Source organism: Mixophyes fleayi (assembly GCF_038048845.1).
Source record: "Mixophyes fleayi isolate aMixFle1 chromosome 1 unlocalized genomic scaffold, aMixFle1.hap1 SUPER_1_unloc_2, whole genome shotgun sequence".
Taxonomy (NCBI): Eukaryota; Metazoa; Chordata; class Amphibia; order Anura; family Limnodynastidae; genus Mixophyes; species Mixophyes fleayi.
Window position 1 is genome coordinate 581,196 of NW_027445876.1, and position 22,429 is coordinate 603,624.

Here is a 22,429-nt window from a genome sequence, read left to right on the forward strand (position 1 = left end):
CTGTACTATCATTATCTATATATTATACACTGTACTATCATTATATATATATATATATACATCATCTATCTTACACCTCATATACTGGACTATATCTATTATATGTCTGTCTCCTATCTATATATTATACACAGTGTTATCATTATATATATATTATACACAGTGTTATCATTATATATATATATATATTATACCTTATGTTATACCTCATACACTGTACTATCATTATATATATATATATTATACACAGTGTTATCATTATATATATATATTATACACAGTGTTATCATTATATATATATATTATACACAGTGTTATCATTATATATATATATTATACACAGTGTTATCATTATATATATATATTATACACAGTGTTATCATCTTATGTATCTGTTATATACTGTACTATCATTATATATATATTATACACTGTTATATCATCTTATATATCTGTTATATACTGTACTATTATTATATATATATATATACATCATCTATCTTACACCTCATATACTGACTATATCTATTATATATCTGTCTCCTATCTATATATTATACACCGTGTTATCATTATATATATATCACACCTTATGTTATACCTCATATACTGACTGTACTATCATTATATATATATATATATATACATCATCTATCTTACACCTCATATACTGACTATATCTATTATATATCTGTCTCCTATCTATATATTATACACCGTGTTATCATTATATATATATCACACCTTATGTTATACCTCATATACTGACTGTACTATCATTATATATATATATATATACATCATCTATCTTACACCTCATATACTGACTATATCTATTATATATCTGTCTCCTATCTATATATTATACACCGTGTTATCATTATATATATATCACACCTTATGTTATACCTCATATACTGACTGTACTATCATTATATATATATATATATATATATATATATATATATATATATATATATATATATATTATACACTGTTATATCATCTTATGTATCTGTTATACACTGTTATATCATATTATATATATATATATATTATACCTTATGTTATACCTCATACACTGTACTATCATTATATATATATATATATATATATATATATTATATATATATATATATATATATATATATATATATATATATATATATATATATATACACACATCATCTATCTTACACCTCATATACTGACTATATATATATCACATTATACACTGACTGCATTTTATAGTGTACCATATATATTTATATCCAGTATTCTACCTGACATACTGTCCATTATATGCTGCTTACACATATTACCTATATTACACCTTGTATTATATCTTCTATACTATCTCCTATACTGTGTATTATATACTATGTTATGCTCAGTGTGTATAATACATATATCTATATTATATCTTGTATATCTCCTGTACATTATACACTATATATGTATTATACACACTCTACTAACTGTACATAATAAATATATATCACCTGTATTATGTTATATACTGACATACATCTCGTGTATTATACACTGTATATTGTCTTATATCCTATATGTATTATACACTGTACGTTATATACTGTGCACTATACACTGACTACACCCCCAGAGACCAATAGACTCAGCCAGTCGGTCTCAGACTAGATGAGTATTATTGTTTGTGTGGTGTCCAGGATCCCCCCCAGTGACACCTCTTGTGCTGTGTGCCCCCCCCCCCCCTCCACCTCTTGTTGCACAGTGCGTCCCCCCCCCCTCCACCTCTTGTTGCGCAGTGCGCCCCCCCCCCCCTCCACCTCTTGTTGCTGGGTGTTCCCCCCCCCCCCCTCCACCTCTTGTTGCACAGTGCGTCCCCCCCCACCTCTTGTTGCACAGTGCGTCCCCCCCCTCCACCTCTTGTTGCACAGTGCGTCCCCCCCCTCCACCTCTTGTTGCGCAGTGCGTCCCCCCCCCTCCACCTCTTGTTGCTGTGTGTCCCCCCCCCCCCCTCCACCTCTTGTTGCTGTGTGTCCCCCCCCCCCCCTCCACCTCTTGTTGCACAGTGCGTCCCCCCCCCCTCCACCTCTTGTTGCGCAGTGCGCCCCCCCCCCCCCCTCCACCTCTTGTTGCTGGGTGTCCCCCCCCCCCCCCTCCACCTCTTGTTGCACAGTGCGTCCCCCCCTCCACCTCTTGTTGCACAGTGCGTCCCCCCCCTCCACCTCTTGTTGCGCAGTGCGTCCCCCCCCATCTGCTATAATAGTCTTTATTGTAACCTGCCGTCCTCTCTCCACAGATCCATCTTGATGGATATTGACCTGGACTATGAGAGGCCGAATGTGGAAACCATCAAATGTGTGGTAGTTGGAGACAACGCGGTGGGGAAGACCCGGCTGATCTGTGCCCGAGCCTGCAATGCCACCCTAACCCAGTACCAGCTCCTGGCTACCCATGTGCCCACAGTCTGGGCCATCGACCAGTACAGAGTGTGCCAGGAGGTAGGAGGATCCGGGGCTGGGGGTGGAAGATCTTCCATTGGACGGGTGTTGGTTCCCCTCCCTATTTATTTCACTTTATTTCACTACTGTCTGGTAATGAGTGACCCCCCCCCCCCCCTACCCCGGCAGCCATCTTGCCTCTCGCCACGCTTTTATTTGTGCTTAGTGGGCAAATAACCACTATTGAGCGCCAAGGTGAACGATGCTCACTTCATGGCCCTCCGGACGCTCCAGTCCAAGTTCTAATTCCATCTACAGCAACTCGGTGTTTCCTGTCGTCCTTTACAGGATAACAAGCCCCCGAGCAGATAGTGACTGAGGGTCTAGTCCATAAACCCTGCAGCATGCGGGTGTCTATAAAGGTGGCATTACCATCTTGGTTTAGTGAGCAGTCCTCCTGACACCAAAACCTGCACAGTCTCTAACGCCATGGTTCCCTTCCGGTGAATGTCCTGTACGTTGTGTGGTCAGCAGGTGACCTTGTCGGTGATGGAACAGCCAGATCCACAATGATGGCAGATGAATATTCCCCTCCTCAGATGGGACAATGCAGGAAGAATGTGTAACCTTAGTGCAGTCACCCACAGATAGGGGGCGATGTCCTCCTGGGGTTTATAGCGAGGATGGAGGAAGGTTCAGACCTGATGGTCACCATATTGGTCCTATTTCTGTATCTCCACGTTCCTTTCCCCTGAGCCGCTGTCCTGTAATCCTGTGTCGCACCTGTCATTAGAATCGGTGGACATCCGCCATGATGGATAATGGTCTCTCCCTCTGGTCAGTATAAGGGAAGAGCCTCTATATCCTAATGTACAGGGAAATAAATCTGTATTTTGTACCAATGTTTCTACCTCTCCTCTGCCGCCCACTGTTCCAGGTTCTAGAGCGGTCCCGGGATGTGGTCGATGAGGTCAGCGTCTCCCTGCGGCTCTGGGACACCTTCGGAGACCACCACAAGGACAGACGGTTTGCGTATGGAAGGTGAGGACCCTCTGCGGGATTTCAATAGCTGGAATGTGTCTATCCTTTGTGATTGGCTTTTATATGTTCAGCAATGAAAATATACCCCCCCCTTCACCACTTCACCCTCCCCAGACATTGGCACGAAGAAAGGCGTCATTGGTCGTACCCCAGACGCCTCTGAGCTGTGCCGCCTTCATTAGTTATTACATAAGGCTGGGGCTGTGATCATCTCCGCACTCATCACTTACTGACAAAGCACTTAATTCACAGTAGTGAGTGCACACTCGCTTATCTGTTATCTTAATCCTCAATCTCTAAAATAGGAGGAGCCTTATCCTGGAGCAACGCGGCCCATCACTACCGCTGCACCTTCATATTACATTACAAAGGGCTGGAATACTAAGAGAAAATTACAAATGTGGAGATAGTCTCCTCTTACAGATGACATATGGGCTGAGTGCTGTACACTATACATACTCCGTCAGATGTTATGTCCGTGTCCCTCGCAGCAGTAGATTATTATCCACCATATATCAGTGTTTGCCGATACAGATGCAGAACTCGGAGGTGTCCAGATATTGTGTCTCATCTTTGTGTGTCCGGTGTGAAGTCCCCATTATCCGCATTGTTTCCACTTTCAGTTCAATGGTCCAATCCTACGTTTTGCACTATATTTTGGAGAACATATGATGGTTGTCCGTTCCTCCGCGTGTTTATGGGGAATAATAGGAATGGACAAGCCCCATACCCCACTCTGTATGAGGGAAACATCTGCTGAACCTCAACCTCTTACATTACAGGTCAGAGGACACAATAGACAAGTAGGTGACTGAACAAGGTGCTTCAGTAGATCATTGGAATATATATATATATATATATATATATATATATATATATATATATATATATATATATGTGCCTTAGGGTCACCCCCTAAAGTTAGAGGAAAGGAAGTTTCACAACCAGCAAAGGAAGGGGTTCTTTACAGTAAGGGCAGTCAAGATATGGAATTCACTGCCAGGGAAGGTTGTGATGGCAGATTCAATAGATGTGTTTAAGAAAGAGTTAGACGATTTTTTTTTGCGGAAAAGTGTATCCAGGGATACGACCGTTAATTAAAGTGAAGGATAGTAGTGCATCCAGGGAGCAATAGGACTATTGGGTCAGGAGGGATTTTTCCCGATTCGAAATAGATCGGTGGTTGCTTTATCTGGATCAATCGCTGATATAAGTGAGGAATCGCAGGAGATCCAAAATAGGTTGAACTTGATGGACTGGTGTCTTTTCTTTCAACCTCATCAACTATGTTGCTATGTAAAAAGAAAAAAAACTAACATTTCACCTAGTAGGTGACCGTGGGCCTTATTCACACTTATTGTATCTGTTTCATGTTCTGGGTGGTTGGTGACTCCTAGAGTGTAGATGTAGCCTTATACCTCAAACACTGATCCTTTAATATTATAAATGACTGGTCTGTTTTGAGTTCTCTGTGACAGCACCAGGAGAGAGAGCGTCTCATCTACCTGAAGAATTCGGGGTAGAAAGATTAAATGCCCCCTTCCTCCTCCACATTCCCGGGTATTACAGTCCCTTCAGGTGGACGGAGGTGGAAGGTGTGTGGTATAATCCACTGTAAGGATGCCAGGTGCCCCCCAAACATCTGGAGAGAAGGTCCGAGCTGTAGGGACCAGTGTTCCATATGTGAGCGGAGTCTGGTTTTGTTTGGTATATCGCAGGATTATGAGCTCTGATCAGGGGATGGATTCAAGTGTCTGCATCTGAGTTTTGATTGTGCTCTATAAATATTCTTGTTGGTGGTGAGAGAGTGGGCTGCCAAATTACTCTTCCACCCACAATCTGTAGAGTCTGGTATCGCTTAGAGCTAATCGTCCTAATTCTATTCCTCCTCTTTTCCTGGATACATCAGAGAGGATTATCCAAGTATATGTTCCATGGAACTAAGTGTGGTATATGTAGGAGGTTACTCTTGTATAAGAGGCCACTTTGCCTACTCTGTACAGAGCGTGTGGGTAATGCTTCAGCTACTCAGAATGGAAGACTTGGAGCAAGGCGATAGGACCCGTCGGCTGATGATAAAGGGACTAATTACTGTGCCTAGCTGGAGGTCGATGAGCTGCGTGAAGTGGTTAGGACCACTATGGGTGTTGAGGAAGTGAGGGAGGCCTGGACCATCCAGGTTTGGAGGACTGGCGATTGGGATGATTTGGTGCACAGATTTATCCAAGATTTAATTGAGTGAAGCACAGGAAGGCAGCTCTTAATTATTTTTTTCTTTTTGAACCATAAAGACTTTGTGGTTCTAAAACTGAAGAAAAACTCTTCTATGTTTAAACCCGAAATCCTGTGAAAGGAATCTTCTCGTGTCTGTCTAAGTAGGAGAAAATGTTGTACAAAGGCTTGTATTAAACTATCAAACCACTCAATGAATTTGGCTAATACACTGGTGGGAAGGTCAAATCTTCAAAATGAAGCCTCTTTCTAGGGTTTCTGAAGAAAATGGTCTTTCAGAAAGAGATCTCTGGCAAAAGGTATCAACCTTACAAGGCGGGAGAATATTTCATCCAGAGAGTCTATAAAAGAACTTTACAAGATGTCCTGCACTTGGGCTGTGATTGTCTCAAGGCTCCTTCAAGGTCTGTAGACCAGCTCATGGTCCTTCAGATGCAGACCAGAAACCTGGATAAGGGAGTGCGTTGGGCACTGTATGGATGGGACCTTCACGTCTGGCTGAAGAGAATCTCTTGTCTGTCGGCAGCTCATCTGACAGGACAGACTAATACAATTATGGGTTTCCTGAGCCATCAACAAATAAGACAAAGGAATGGTGTCTGGATGAATACGTATTTATAAGGGTGATTATGGGACGTTCCAGATACTGACCTGTTTATCACAGATTGGTTCCTGGATTCTATCCCCTAAACCCCAAGGAGGGTCCAGAGGCAGCAGATGCCTAAGATTCTATGTTTCTTGTGCTTTATATGGCATAACCCCTAATCTGTCAGCCCAGCTTTGTATAGAGCATTATAATAGTGACTTTTAGATACAGTAGTTACAACACTACTTAAGACATTAAAAGATGATGCATCCAAAGTCTGCTGGACAATTTTGGAAGATGTTTGTCCTTCATTAAACGTAGCTCTGAACAAGTCCCAGCATTGCTCTGATATTGGACTGGATCCAGGTCTCAAACCCAACATAAGGTTCAGATTTCAGCCTTGAGCGTTTCTTGACTACAAGCTGCATGATCCTCCTGGATCCAGGGAGGTTCCCAAGCAGCCGGTCACCTGGTCCCAGGAGTCCTTGCTTCCACCAGGGCCGGCAACTTGTCCACTTGGACCCTCTGGCAAGAAATTACATTTGGATGATAGAATTTTACTTCGGTTAGAAGCCTATTACATCCCAAAACTGTTTAGTTTCAACAATTCCCGGGTGGCGGTCTCTTCTTCGTTTTGTACGAATAACAAACCTGAGAAAATGTTCCGTTGTCCGAGGAGACAACTTCAATCTCCAAGTTAAGCTGGGTACACACTACACTGTTTTCGTCCAATAATTGGCTCATACAGCCGACATACGACCGCTCGTTCAAAAGTCGGGTCAGTGTGTGCAGTGACACGTTGGTCGAAAGTCTGCCCAAATGGACGATTATCGCCTCATTTGGTTGGTCGTACCGTTTAATATTTTCGGTCCAATCTCGTTTCCGCTGTGTAGTGTGTATAAACTTCCGACAGATCCACAACAGTGAGTACGAAATTAGTCATTGCTCACGACAACATGGCTGTAAAAAGTTGCTAAAGGGACGTCCGCTCTTCCCTTTATCGTCCTAAACAAGGCTAGTGTGTATGCAGTCCATGGGCCGAGCGATCGGAACATCGATGGCATGTAAAATCGCTCGGCATAAAAAGTTAGTCGAAATTTCTGTAGTGTGTACCCAGCTTTACTGAACGCTGGAGAAGAGCAACGTCCGTAAAGCATCGAAGATCACAATGACCAGATGGGTTGGACCTCTAAGATTCCTCCCAAGAATCTCTGGGCACTCTGACTTATACCACACAGCGGGGTGGTAGAGCATCTGCTACCATAGATCTGTGAGACAACAGGGTGGCTCAGTCTGCATATGTCTTTCAAACCTCACTAGCTGGATGTCTCGGTGATCCAGGATTTGGCAGTGTTCTCGCCAGAAAACGCAGGTGGATGGGGGAATAATAATGAAAAATGTTGAAGGTTGTGTCTACACTACTATAATTTATAAAGACTCTGGTGGGGGTTTCCCACACTGTCATGAGGAAACCTCACCACCCCCCCCCTCCCCTACAGCTTTATAGAGGTAAATGCTGAGCTTGGACACTGGAAAATTGGGACTACTGTCTTCTTATAGGACACACACAGTAGCGCCCCCCTCTGTCTTGTCTATGTACTGCATTGCATCCTAGATACACCACCGTTAACCTCTCCTTGTTCACGGACATCTAGCATCATCTTAACTCTTTGTATTACGGCTCGTTCTGTCTGTCCTTCATTATACAATGAAGGGTTAAACGTGAGCAGTGCGCCGATATTTCCCAGCCGGGCTGTGTGACGGCTGCAGATAACTCTGGAATGTTCTGTTCTCCAGACCTCAGAACCTAAACTCGGCCTGATCAGTGCCTGGGCCCCAGCTGAACTCCCCACCGTGGCCTCCGTTATAGACATCTGGTATCGCTCTGTAGCCCCGGCCTGTTCTGTACGCTCAGATCTGTGTTCAAAGAGACCAGTGGCGCTTGGGCCTGTTATGTAACGAAGGGCATATCATCAGCTGGTTATATAGCACCACTGATTCCGCAGCGCTGTACAGAGAACTCGCTCACATCAGTCCCTGCCCCATTGGGGCTTACAGTCTAAATTCCCTAACACACACACACACACACACACACACACACACACTGTTTTTGGAGTGTGGGAGGAAACCGGAACACCCGGAGAAAACCCACGCAAACATGGGGAGAACATACGGATGTTTCTATCCCTATACACACCGGCTAATCGGCGGGGAAGGAGTGGGACACGTAGCCTACATAGTACAATGTTCACCATAACAATGTCCAGTCTCTGAGCTACTCCCTGCTGTAACACTGATACCTCCCCGGATCGGCACCTCATGCCTCATCCACCATCCTCGCAGCTCCTCCATGCTGTAACACTGATACCTCCCCTGATTGGCACCTCATGCCTCATCCACCATCCTCGCAGCTCCTCCCTGCTGTAACACTGATACCTCCCCAGATTGGCGCCTCATGCCTCATCCACCATCCTCGCAGCTCCTCCCTGCTTGTAACACTGATACCTCCCCGGATCGGCACCTCATGCCTCATCCACCATCCTCACAGCATCTCGTACATCTGCAGGTCACCACTGTGCACTGTGATACCTCCAACACCTCATGCCTCATTCAACACCTGATCTTGTTACACTTCTCCAGATTAACTCTGTACATCATGTCGCCATGCCATATTAATACTGTGCACCATGACGCATCCACATACCCCTGATTAATACTATACCACAATAACTCCCTAAATCAACGCTGAGATACCTCCCACAGTCTCATGCACCCTCCAGCGCCCCGTTCTCTCCTCTATGGTCCTTGTGTGATGTGTATAGATGGAGTGAGTGTATAGTGACACTGTAGGGGGATGTGTATATTAGGTGTCTGTCTCACATTTCTCTGACCTGTGTATTGGGGTTATCTGTCTGTTGTACTCTCTACCTTGTGTACTTCTCACACTGATGTGTACAGAGCCCCTTACTGCTGTCTGCTGCCCTCCACTTATCACCTGTAGTCCCACAGACCCCTCTATAACACCTGGTTATTAATCCCTATGTCCTCAATTACTATTATGTCCCTTTTCTAGATCCCCTCCCTGCTGCTCCATATATCCACATAGTATTCCATATATCTCCTAATACTCCATATACCCCCCCCCCTCTAGCTCCCGCTATGCTGAGCCTGTTGTGTAGATTCTCCATGTTGTGTGAATATGAAGCTAACGTCACATGAGTACATTACCTGTACTTCCTCGTACACAGCTTGTGGCTTCCTCCGTCCACCAATAACCACAGTCTGACTTCCTGCCCTGTGTGACCCAGCACGTAGATGTCAGCACAGAGTATATGGTGGGGGGCTGGGGAGGAACGGAGAAGGGTCTGTAGTCCCCTAGGACAGAATGTGTGGAAGACAGTACGGACGGTGATGTCAGTGTGCATGGATTGTGCTTAGATGTTTGTGGTTCACGTATGTGACTCGAGGAGAAGCATGTTGGTGTCGTGTGACGTGTCACAAAGTAACTGAGTGTTTGCCCAGTCTCGGCCACCTATCGGTGATCCTTAATGACTTCTCCTCCGTAGGTCGGATGTGGTTGTCCTCTGCTTCTCCTTGGCCAACCCGTATTCTCTGCGTCATGTCAAGAGCATGTGGCTGCCGGAAATCAAACACTTCTGCCCTCGAACCCCGGTGGTGCTGGTGGGGTGTCAGCTGGACCTGCGATATGCTGATCTGGACGCTGTCAACCGTGCCCGTCGCCCCCTGGCAAAGTGAGTTACGCAGAGAGTGCCCAGGCTGTCCTTACTGCAGCAACCAGGCATCATGTCACTGGGAACGATCATTGTTGTCTATACATGATCACTAATCTACATCCTGAGTATTGACCCTCCCTAGTGTCTAGAACATATTATGTAAATGAGGGGGCGGTGTCCTGATAGTATGAAAGCATTGTCTCCTAATAACAGAAGCTCAGACTAGATACTTTGTCATGTTTCAGCCTCCGGCAGGGCAGTAACTTCTGTTGTGTCATTATATTATTACGTCTCCATCTGCGGCGTCCTGTCTGAAACAGACAATAGAGTGATATGGGGGGAGCTGGAGCGTGATGTTCTGCCCTCTAGTGGTATTTGCTGGTAGCACCGGCATGCTGTACTTTGCTTTTCACACTTTTTGACCTATGACATTATATTTATCATCTCTTGGCTATAGGCTGTTGTGTCTTTAGTCATTTTTTACTTTGTTGGAGATGGGCATAGAATGATTTACTCCATCAAAATACAAATCCAGACTGAGGGTGGGTCAGTGATCTGTACAATGGTTTAATGGTTGAAGTGAGACGTGGGCCTGTAATTTGTGGAGGGAATTGTACATTGGAAAAGTGCAAATATCAACTCAATTTGTCATTTTTGTAACTGTTCTCTAATTATTCTGTGCTACAATTGTATATGTTTATTTGGATTAATAATCTCCACTGTATCCTGTTTGCCGCTGTTGGTGGTTTTCTCCCTCTCGTTTTTGTCATTCTGTAATTTTGAACTTCCAAAATCAGATTCTCACTAACTTTCTGTCTCAGGCCAATAAAAGCCACCGACATCCTCCCTCCAGAGACTGGGCATGAGGTGGCCAAGGAGATGGGGATCCCCTACTACGAGACGAGTGTGGTGGCCCAGTTTGGGGTGAAAGACGTCTTTGATAATGCAATCCGAGCTGCACTTATTTCCAGGAGACATTTGCAGTTTTGGAAATCTCATTTAAAGAAAGTTCAACGTCCATTACTCCAAGCCCCGTTCCTACCCCCAAAACCACCTCCACCCATCATCCACATGCCAGATCCCCCGCAGTGCAGTGGACAAGGTCCTGCCGCCCTGTTCAGCACCCCACTATGTGCCGATGTCGTGTTCCAGCTGCAGAGTGGCCTGAAAATCTTCGCCCATAAGGTCTACTTGGCCACCGCTTGTTCCAAATTCTATGACCTCTTCACTTTGGACTTGTTGCCAATTGAGAAGAAGAATGAGAAGCAGGTCCTCCCGGGAGAACAACACGGGACAGAAAGTCCAGCAGTGGCTGGATCTTCATGGACCCGGAGTCTCATTGTGGACTGTAAACATGAGGCCTTAAACGCAGAGCTTAGTGTTTCTGAGTTTACACTTTCTGGTGACGATGCGGTCAGTGTGGGGGCAAACACTCCCCTCGGATGGGGAAGGCAGTTATCGGAATGGGGTAGAGGGTTTATCAGTGTACACGTGGATATTGTAGAAGATCCTCTAACACAACGTAGTAGGCCCATGATGGTTGTGCAGATGGACGCCCTCATCCAGGAAGATCCACTACGAGTGGTGCTGGAATACCTGTATACGGGACACCTAAACCAGTGCAGGGCTGACCTCATGCAGATCGCCATCATCGCTGAGGCCTTGGAGGTGTTTGACCTTCGCATGATGGTTTCAAACCTGCTGAACAAAGAAGGCTTCATGAATCAGGAGATCACCAAAGCCTTCCATGTGCGGAGAGCAAACCGGATCAGGGAGTGTCTGAACCGAGGTCTCTTCTCGGGTATGAAATGTCTCTTTCCCCATCTCCATACTGTCTGTGAGTAAGCCCGGCCAACAGAGAATAGACTACAGGGTACATGGCAGCACTTTAAGGCAATGCTGGACTTATGCACAGAATATCCACCTGCAGACAGCCTGTTTCATCCTTCTTGGGTTTCCTCAGTGTAGGATCGGATACTGAATCGGCCAGACTAAACCAGTGAAGAGTTAGGAAGCATTTTAAGCTACACTAGTGGACATTCTGCACGTTAATCGATCTAACTGGTACCTGTACTAAGGAGTTCTGACAAGGGTAAAACAGGCTGGTGGTGTGTTGAGTATGTCCTGTGTTATACTTTTAAAACCCATTGAGTAGAGTATTGGCTTTAAAAGTTGGGGACACCCAGTAGTCCATCCTCCTGCGTTGCTGTGGCTTATTTACGTGGTGTCCCTGTTTTTAGCCAGACTTTGATTGTCTCTTATGGTGAATCTCTTCCTTCTCCCAGATGTGGTGTTTACAGTGGATGACGGCTCCGTGCCAGCCCACAAGCCTCTTCTGATTGCCAACTGTGACTGGATGGTGGCCATGTTCCGCGGCTCCTTCAGAGAAAGCTTCACCCGAAGGGTAATCCCCGATGTCTGCAGCAGAGTAATATACTTTGTATAAATGGAGGTTCTGTATTTAAGTGTGTGAAGATACCGTGTTTTCTGGCCCAATGCTACTCACTTCACGCTGGCTGGCCACCCACGGGTGCCTTCCTATGTCAGGGAAGTCTACCCAGTACCTTCTAGGATTCGTATAGTTACTCAGGCAAATGCAGTTACAAAAATAGAACAGTACATTTATTGTCATACAAACAACACTAGAATATAATGTACACACAGTAAATAAATGCCAGGCAGGTTTACCACATCTGTCCCTTACCCCGATCGCTTAATAAGTTATAGTCACCTGGCTGTCCAGACTTCACGGCCCATGGATCTCTCTCAGCTGCATATATAGACTATAGTAGAGAACGACAACTCAAAACCAGTCTTGCACTCTTCATCAATGAAATCCCAGAATGAACACCCTTCCCCCCCCCCCCCCCCCTGGAGTCGTTCCTTATATCTCAGGTCTAATTTCCACAGTCTTTCCCCTCCCTGGGCAAATCCCTGGGTCTATTCTTAACCATTGGTCAGTGCAGGACTAAGGGGTTTGGACAGGGCAGTGAAGATTAGCTGTCCTTCCACAGAAGCCCCCTGCTGGGATGCAGACAGAACATCTGGACTAGTCCTAAGGAGAACAATTGATACTAATTGGCTTCCCCTACTTCCAAGGTTAAGGTAGCAGTGAGCCCCTCCTAAAATTAACCTCTTACACTACTTTGTGATGTCACAGGGTCCCCAGCTGTTCCATGCATCCTGTAGAGGAAGGAGGGGGGAGAATGAATGCAGCTCCAGCCCTCTCACCTGTATCCTGGACACCACCTGATCTTTACCCATAACCCTCCTGGCTTCAGTTTAAGGACAATGAATAACCTTACTGCAAGTCATCCATATATAATACACAATATACATATTTACACTGAACTACAATGTCCCCTTAACCACATGTAATTGGACAATGCAGTTGTAGTCTGGTGAGCTGGGGAACAAAAGCATAGGCTATAAAAAGTACTATAATCCACATTATGTGAGAAACGAGACACAGAATGGTTACAGGGTTATCACACTTGTTTCGTCACAAAGTGTTTCTTAGATGTTTGGGGGAGATGTACCCAACTCTCCCTTTAATGAGAACGATGCGCGGACTAGATGGAGCTGTATCTCGTGTATCTTCTAGCACAGGAACTCTGCAGTAGTGGAACGGGCTACGAGGAACCACATGGCTACGTGTCTCTAGGAGGCAGCTTTCCCTCAGCCTGCTGCATTGTGGGGCAGAATGTCCTTACTGTAGCTGGGAAACTTATACACCTCTATCCAAAGCTTCACAATCTGTTCCTTGGAGTAAAAGTGTTGTCTACGTCTTCCCAGTATGTCTAACTCCCCAATATCTATGGGGTAGGCAGATAAAACTTGGGATCTGTTGGGTCAGCCATTGTCTTCATAGCCCTCTGGGGGGTAACTACAATGAGCAGGGGGTGGAGATCGCAGGTGTTGTTGATGGTAGTCTTAAAATAATTATCTTCCATATTCTGTAAAGTATCGGTGATCCAGGTCTCTTCCGTTCCCCTAACACATGTGAGATGGGGCCGGGACGTTGGAATCACAGATGGGCGGTTTATACGCAGAGCGCTTGGAATTATCTGTATTCGGGGATGATTGAGAGAGGGGACGTTTTAATGCAAGTTCCTTGTCTCTCCCAGGTGTCTCTACCAGGTACGTCGGCCACCTGTCTGCGGGCCGTGCTGGAGTATCTGTACCTAGGTCACTTCTGTCCGGAGCCCGAGCTGGACTCTATGGAGCTACAAGTACTGAGTAACCGGCTGTGTCTTCCTCACTTACAGGCGCTGACAGGTGAGTCGCTGCATCCAGTGATGGTGCCATGTTTACTGTAGCTGCGTTATAATCGCACTCGCCCCGTTTATATCGCGCCTGCTTACCTGGTGGGGGCGTATTAGTTACACCTACCGCTGTAGTACCTACGGCGCACCCACCTGTCAGTGGCTCTCTCCTCCTGATGGTGGTGCTTCCGCATATGAAGGTCTAGCAGCAGATTATACCAGGGGTGATATGAGTGGGTGCCAGGCCATCCTATATCGCGGCACAGCGTTGTTACGTAGTCAGTATGATCACTTGGCATAAGAGCTGGCACTCGTATAGTGTCCCCTACCTCTCATGTCGCTGCCTCGGCACAGTTGTGGTCACACCTGCAGTTGCGTCCAACTAGTTATGTGAAAGGACCCCGTGCGCCTGTGTGTGTGTGTGTGTGTGTGTGTGTGTGCGCGCCTGTGTGTGTGTGTGCGCGCGCTCCGCTTTGTGGCACAAGGTTCCGTTTTTACTGGAGATGTTGGTCGCTTTTTCATCCATTTAAGATTCGTCGCTTTAGATCTGTACATTTCCCCCCCCTCCCTCCCCCTCCACATCTCCTTATTTATAATGGAAGGAACTAATTGTCATTGTGTAGAACCAGCCATAAAACCCACAGCTCCTGCTGTGTAGAAGGGGAGCGTGACCTGTACAGTGTGTTATAAAACCTCCGGATCAGCGGCTCGGTCACTGGAAACGAGCTGAAGCTGATGGTGGCGTCTGTGAATGACCAGCTCTGTTCCACTTTCTGTCCTCTGCAGGATATAGATTATCTATGTGACCTCCAGACAATGAGATTCCTGATCAATAGGAACTTCCCTCCAGGCTGTACTGAGCTTCTGTATAAATATATAATGTGTGTGAGGCAGGGGCGTGTCAGAAAAGACCAGAGCGTCATTCATACTAGAAAGCTCTGAGTGATGGCATCATAATAGTAGTAGTATAAGTGGTGTGTCTGGGGGGCGGCAGGAAGGGGTTGGTGCGCTCGGGGAGGGCTTGGAGAACGTGGTGTGTCCTAGGGGGCGGCAGGAAGGGGGTGGTGCGCTCAGGGGGAGCTTAGTGAGGCAGCCATAAGAACGTGGTGTCTGGGGACGGCAGGAAGGGGGTGGTGCGCTCGGAGGGCTTAGTGAGGCAGCCATAAGAACGTGGTGTCTGGGGACGGCAGGAAGGGGGTGGTGCGCTCAGGGAGGGCTTAGTGAGGCAGCCGGAAGAACATGTGTCTGGGGACGGCAGGAAGGGGGTGGTGCGCTCAGGGAGGGCTTAGTGAGGCAGCCATAAGAACGTGGTGTCTGGGGACGGCAGGGAGGGCTTAGTGAGGCAGCCATAAGAACGTGGTGTCCGGGGGCAGCAGGAAGGGGGTCGTGCGCTCAGGGAGGGCTTAGTGAGGCAGCCGGAAGAACATGATGTGTCTGGGGACGGCAGGAAGGGGGTGGTGCGCTCAGGGAGGGCTTAGTGAGGCAGCCATAAGAACATGTGTCTGGGGACGGCAGGAAGGGGGTGGTGCGCTCAGGGAGGGCTTAGTGAGGCAGCCATAAGAACGTGGTGTCTGGGGACGGCAGGAAGGGGGTTGTGCGCTCAGGGAGGGCTTAGTGAGGCAGCCATAAGAACGTGGTGTCTGGGGACGGCAGGAAGGGGGTGGTGCGCTCAGGGAGGGCTTAGTGAGGCAGCCGGAAGAACATGTGTCTGGGGACAGCAGGAAGGGGGTGGTGCGCTCAGGGAGGGCTTAGTGAGGCAGCCGGAAGAACATGTGTCTGGGGGCGGCAGGAAGGGGGTGGTGCGCTCGGAGGGCTTAGTGAGGCAGCCGGAAGAACATAATGTGTCTGGGGGCGGCAGGAAGGGGGTGGTGCGCTCGGAGGGCTTAGTGAGGCAGCCGGAAGAACATAATGTGTCTGGGGGCGGCAGGAAGGGGGTGGTGCGCTCAGGGAGGGCTTAGTGAGGCAGCCATAAGAACGTGGTGTCTGTGGGCAGCAGGAAGGGGGTGGTGCGCTCAGGGAGGGCTTAGTGAGGCAGCCATAAGAACGTGGTGTCTGGGGACGGCAGGAAGGGGGTGGTGCGCTCGGAGGGCTTAGTGAGGCAGCCATAAGAACGTGGTGTCTGGGGACGGCAGGAAGGGGGTCGTGCGCTCAGGGAGGGCTTAGTGAGGCAGCCGGAAGAACATGTGTCTGGGGGGGCAGCAGTACCTGTTTACAAATAAGTGTTCAAATAGAATTCTATCTTTAACCCTTGCTGTGAGAGCTCAATTGATGGCCGTGACCTAAAGAGGTTGTAAGACTATCTTGCAAACGCTGGGACATCTGGTACTGTGGGGAGCTGAAGGCTTATTACTCCCCGTTCAGAGGAGCGCAGTGCGGTCCAGCTGCCACGAGACCGGGGACCTCTTTCCTTTGTAGACTTGTGGGGGCTTTTCTGAGTCCTAGATCTGCAGTGATGGCCGAGGTCCAGTGTAGATGACATATGAACTGTCCATGTATCTTGGGACATTGTTGTAACGTGTCTCTGTTGCTGTATTAGAACAACATGCGGTGGACGCGCTCCTGGCATCCTATGTACAAGGACAAGATATCGATGGACAAGTCTTACTTTACCTGGAGATCGCACAGGTGAGTCTCCTCATACCTGCATGCTGGTCTGTTCCAGGCGTGGGGTCTCCATGTGACTGGATGGGGGCAGCAAATGTCCACATAGATTCCACACTTTACTAAGTGCCACCAACTTATGTCCAGGGAGCGATGGTTGGGTGATGGTTTCAGGAGTTTAGATTCACTTTATATTCACCATCTGAGAATCCCTGGATGTATTTGCACCGTATGAGCCACGTTCCTCTCCGTAATGGGGGTATTTGAAAACTGATTTACTTGGATGCTTTTCAGGTTGTTGGTCATTCTGAAATAAACCAGTCTGATCCGTCATCTCCAAGTGTCGTCTATTTGACGAGTGTTCATTCAGACTGTAATACATTCAATAATCTGACCTCCGCCCCAGTTGGTGGAGACCCCCCAATAATTCTAATTCTGTATGATTGAAAGAGATGTCAGAAGCCCCCTATAATGGAGTCACGCACGGAGTACATATATACATACGTGTGTCTGACCATACACCTGATGCCCATAAAGCCCTCTCTACCCTGCGTTGCTCAATGTATCTGCTTGTTCCCTTAGTTCCACAATGCCCGCCAGCTGGAGGATTGGTGCCTTCACTACATCTGCACCAACTTCAACTCCGTGTGCCGGAAGTTTCCCCGAGAGATGAAGTACATGTCACCAGGTGAGTGTGTTTATAGGACACACATTGATAGAAGTGTTACAGACTAGGACAGAACTTTGTTATAAATGACTTTATATTCAAGACTACAAAAAATGACTCAGGGTATTGGACTGTTGAGGGTGTAGGCGGCCATAACTGATCCCATCGCCCACTGATTTGATGCCCTCCTATATAAAATCACATGACCAATATAGTCTATCATCATCCAATGGGGGCAACGCTGCTACCATGGGGTAGAGGGGTCCTCCAAGGAGCAGCAAAGATTTGTTGACTGTTCTATAGTGGTATCCTGGAGAGTTCTCCTGGAAGGTGTCTTGTAGACAGAATCTGTATATGTAAATCTCCCTCTGGGTCTTCCGGTTGCAGTGTCAGCTCTGAGAGAAGCCATTAATACTCCTCTGCCCATGGGTGTGGTCACCCCAGTACTAGCAGAACAGCGGGGGATGAGGTTTACTATAAGACATTTACATGGATATCTTTGTTCTGTTTCTAGAGAACAAGAGGCATTTTGAGCGTTTCCGCTGGCCCCCGGTGTGGTACCTGAAGGAGGAAGATCGTTACCTCCGCTGTAAGAAGGAGCGAGAACGCGAGGAAGAAATAATCCGTAAGCAGCACAGCAAGAGCAAGTGGTGTTTCTGGCGCCCTTCCTCCTCCTCCTCCTCATCATCTGTGTCCTGAGCCCCGTGGCTCCTCGCTCTGTGCCTTCCATGGTGACGGAGGCCAATCTGTCCCTGAATTCTCCTAGCCTGGTATATATTACAGTATTCCACTGCGCAGCCTAAAGGCCAGCGCCCTTGCGTGTTATTGCACTATAGCCGGCAACTTGCGGCAGGAATTGGATCACACAAGCTTGAATAGGTGTGAGCCGGAGATGAATAATAACCACTGGGGATCTTCTGAGGTGGAGGCATCTGTTACGTAGGATAGGAGATCGCTGCACATCCATCGGGGTGCTATAGACAATCTATTTCCACTGTGTAGACATCTCTACGGTTCGGTGACCTTGAGGAACAAAACGATGGTTTTTATAGAGCGTGTTCAACTGAACTCCGATTCCTCCAATGCTGGGATATGGGAGTTATTAGATGTTCAGTGTAGACTCTCTGAGGACTTGTCTGATGGCGCGGACCATGGTGGTGACCGGATACTAGTATATACCCCAGTATGTGAAGTCTGTAGAGATACTCGGTATCACTCTACACTGCAAGTTTACCTTGTTGTTCAGTATTATTATAGAGCTCAGTATTGTTACAGAGATACTCGGTCTCATTATACAGTGCAGCATATTGAGGACAAAGGGCTACATAGTTACTCAGCACTGCTATATAATGCAGCATGCTCATTGTTAAGGGCAGTTAATCGTTTTGGGATTACTGGTTTGTCCTTATGGACAACACGTATGTGCTGGATTTATTACCGCTACACACGTATGATTATAGGAGAGGTGTGGAAGGCGGTCATCACTTTAATTACATTACATGCTTCCCGCTTTCTTATGTTACATGCATGTTACATAACACGTATTTCCCCATTACATGCATGTGCTGTTCTGTCTTGTAACACTGCATTTAGATTGGTTTGAATGGGAAGATGGTTATTGTCTTGTTTCAGGACGTGCATGTATGTAATGGTGTTGCAGTACACGCATGTGCATGCACAGTAGTGTTTTGTTTTGTTACATTGGATGTATGTCCCTAACCCTGCTGGGCTGTGACACCTCAGGAGTGTCTCTAGATAGTGACACTTTAATGCACAGTAAATCATAGGGAATTAAACACGTGTGCATGTCTATCCGTGTTCCTGTGTCATCATCCAACCTGCCGCCTGGCTGTGAATAACTTGGACATGAACTCACTGCCTTGTTTTCGGGTGCGGGTTGAGAGCGTTGTTGAATGAGATGTTTCTTAATAGACAGATTTATAGGATCCCTGAGTGCAGAGCTTGTAACTTCAGTGGCCACAATATTGCTCGTCCTCTGTATAATGATACCTGATATGGAGTGCGTCAGACAGCTGTAGGGCACTCACTGGCCGGTGATATGTCATGCTAAGGGTTGCTGTATTCCTTACGTTGGCTGCAGTCTATCTTTATTAAGGGATATAATTCAGCAGCATGTTGTGGCCGTCTCTGCTGCATCACATCTCCTGAGTGCTTAGACCATCTGATCCAAGCTCTCGGCATGTGGGAGATGTGATTGGGTGGCATGCTTGGACCTTCAGTCTTGCAGCGCGGAGGACATATGGTTGGATGCATTACTTATATTCTTTCTCTCACAAGTTAGAGGTGACGTGGTTTAGTGGAGTTCTGTGGTCTTCACTTCAGGAGATGTGATTTGGTGCATTAATTAGACCGTCGCTCTTTGGTTGTCTAACCTCAGAATGGAGGAGATGTGATTGGGTGGAATTCTGTGGCTTTTACTCGCTCTCCGGAGGGCCAACCTTGTAGCATAGCAAGGATGTCTCGGTAGCATGCGGTCAGTAAACGCCTTGACCTTGGTGGTCATTGGATGTCCATCCTTCTACCATGGAGGGTGGTTCAGTGTATGCCGTGGTCTTCACTCACTTGCCTGAGGCCTAAATTAGTAGCAAGTAGAGGATGTGATTATACGGATGCTCTGCTGTGGTCGTGGCTCCTGCGCCTGTAAAGTAAAACGTCGTCTCCTGTGGTTCCGTGGATGCTGAGATCTCTTCAGAGGTCCAAGTTCTTAGCACGGAAGGGAAATCATTTGATAGAACAGATACTTTTTTTTATTTTTATTGTTGTGACTTATACTAAACGGACTCGTTCCTTCACCCAAGTTGCCAAACGCCAGCCACGTCCTTGTGGTCACGTGTCGGAGGCTCTTCCTGCTCTCACATGTTTACAGCACAAATCCCGTCCTGCAAAAAACCTCCTGCTTCACGACCTCTGTGCCTTCTCCATCCCAACGGGAACTGGACAAGTGGTGTCCTGTTACCCCAATGGAGGAAATCCCTGCCGGGAGCGTCAGTCGCCCCCCCCTGGCTCCACAAGTCTGTCCTGCCGCTCCTGTAGACTGCATGGAAGGGTGTGGACAGTTACTGTAAGTGTAAGGAAGGAGAGCATTGTGTGTAAGAAGCTGTTGTGTGATTGTTGTGTTGCACTTTCACTGACCAAATTTCAGTCTAAAACACCACAATACACCAAAGCAGATACACTTAAATCCTGGAAATGTGGCTGCATAACTGTGTGTGTCGCGTGGCTGGTGTGTGTGTCGCGTGGCTGATCTGTGTGTGTCGCGTGGCTGATCTGTGTGTGTCGCGTGGCTGATCTGTGTGTGTGTGTCGCGTGGCTGATCTGTGTGTGTCGCGTGGCTGATCTGTGTGTGTGTGTGTGTCGCGTGGCTGATCTGTGTGTGTGTGTGTCGCGTGGCTGATCTGTGTGTGTCGCGTGGCTGATCTGTGTGTGTGTGTCGCGTGGCTGATCTGTGTGTGTGTCGCGTGGCTGGTGTGTGTGTGTCGCGTGGCTGATCTGTGTGTGTGTGTGTGTCGCGTGGCTGATCTGTGTGTGTCGCGTGGCTGATCTGTGTGTGTGTGTGTCGCGTGGCTGATCTGTGTGTGTGTGTGTCGCGTGGCTGATCTGTGTGTGTGTGTGTCGCGTGGCTGATCTGTGTGTGTGTGTGTCGCGTGGCTGATCTGTGTGTGTGTGTGTCGCGTGGCTGATCTGTGTGTGTGTGTGTCGCGTGGCTGATCTGTGTGTGTGTGTGTCGCGTGGCTGATCTGTGTGTGTGTGTGTCGCGTGGCTGATCTGTGTGTGTGTGTGTCGCGTGGCTGATCTGTGTGTGTGTGTGTCGCGTGGCTGATCTGTGTGTGTGTGTCGCGTGGCTGATCTGTGTGTGTGTGTGTGTCGCGTGGCTGATCTGTGTGTGTCGCGTGGCTGATCTGTGTGTGTGTGTCGCGTGGCTGATCTGTGTGTGTGTGTGTGTCGCGTGGCTGATCTGTGTGTGTGTGTGTGTGTCGCGTGGCTGATCTGTGTGTGTGTGTGTCGCGTGGCTGATCTGTGTGTGTGTGTGTCGCGTGGCTGATCTGTGTGTGTCGCGTGGCTGATCTGTGTGTGTGTGTGTCGCGTGGCTGATCTGTGTGTGTGTGTGTCGCGTGGCTGATCTGTGTGTGTGTGTGTGTCGCGTGGCTGATCAGTACAGGGGGTTGTGTGCTGTATTGTACCCTGGTCACACCTAGGTATACTGTAGATTCAGGGCTGCAGTATAACATGGTAATTGCAGACATTGGGGCTTGTTCTATAAGGGGAAAAAGGAAGTTAGAAATTCCAGGTGACTGTGGGATCATTTCCTTCACTTCCATATGCACCCTGGTGGTAATTCAGGTGAGAAACCGCATGTGACAGTCTAACCCCCCCCCCCCCATATGTATATTGTACCCCGCTGCCCCTGGGACAGACTTGTGGAGCTGAGGGGGGTTTGAATCTTTTCCTAAGATAAGGGCTGTTTGTACTGTTTTGTTGTTGTTTTCTAATTGATGCAATCTTTGTACATTGTAGATAGTAACCAGACTGCCTCCAGCTGCCTGCAAACACTAAATAAACCTTTTATACTGTAATCAGCTGTCTGAGTGATCCTGTGTACACGCTATATCGCGTGTTGGTGGGTGATCCGGGGGCACACGCTATATCGTGTGTTGGTGAGTGATCCTGTGTACACGCTATATCGCGTGTTGGTGGGTGATCCGGGGGCACACGCTATATCGCGTGTTGGTGGGTGATCCGGGGGCACACGCTATATCGTGTGTTGGTGAGTGATCCTGTGTACACGCTATATCGCGTGTTGGTGGGTGATCCGGGGGCACACGCTATATCGTGTGTTGGTGAGTGATCCTGTGTAC

General features: G+C 47.5%; 1 protein-coding gene across 2 annotated transcripts in view; it reads left to right on the forward strand.

The window, feature by feature from the left end:
• Nucleotides 1-22,147, forward strand: part of LOC142109497 (rho-related BTB domain-containing protein 2-like) — a 47,058-nt gene extending 24,911 nt beyond the window's left edge. For both annotated transcript variants that reach the window (XM_075193676.1, XM_075193675.1), the window contains exons 2-10: nt 2,285-2,486; nt 3,364-3,467; nt 9,852-10,037; nt 10,841-11,820; nt 12,305-12,423; nt 14,147-14,297; nt 16,821-16,909; nt 17,468-17,573; nt 18,067-22,147. In XM_075193676.1, the coding sequence (XP_075049777.1) occupies nt 2,295-2,486; nt 3,364-3,467; nt 9,852-10,037; nt 10,841-11,820; nt 12,305-12,423; nt 14,147-14,297; nt 16,821-16,909; nt 17,468-17,573; nt 18,067-18,251 (2,112 nt within the window). In that variant the 5' untranslated portion in view covers nt 2,285-2,294 and the 3' untranslated portion in view covers nt 18,252-22,147. The remainder of the gene's footprint in view (nt 1-2,284; nt 2,487-3,363; nt 3,468-9,851; nt 10,038-10,840; nt 11,821-12,304; nt 12,424-14,146; nt 14,298-16,820; nt 16,910-17,467; nt 17,574-18,066) is intronic.
• Nucleotides 22,148-22,429: the final 282 nt, after the last annotated feature.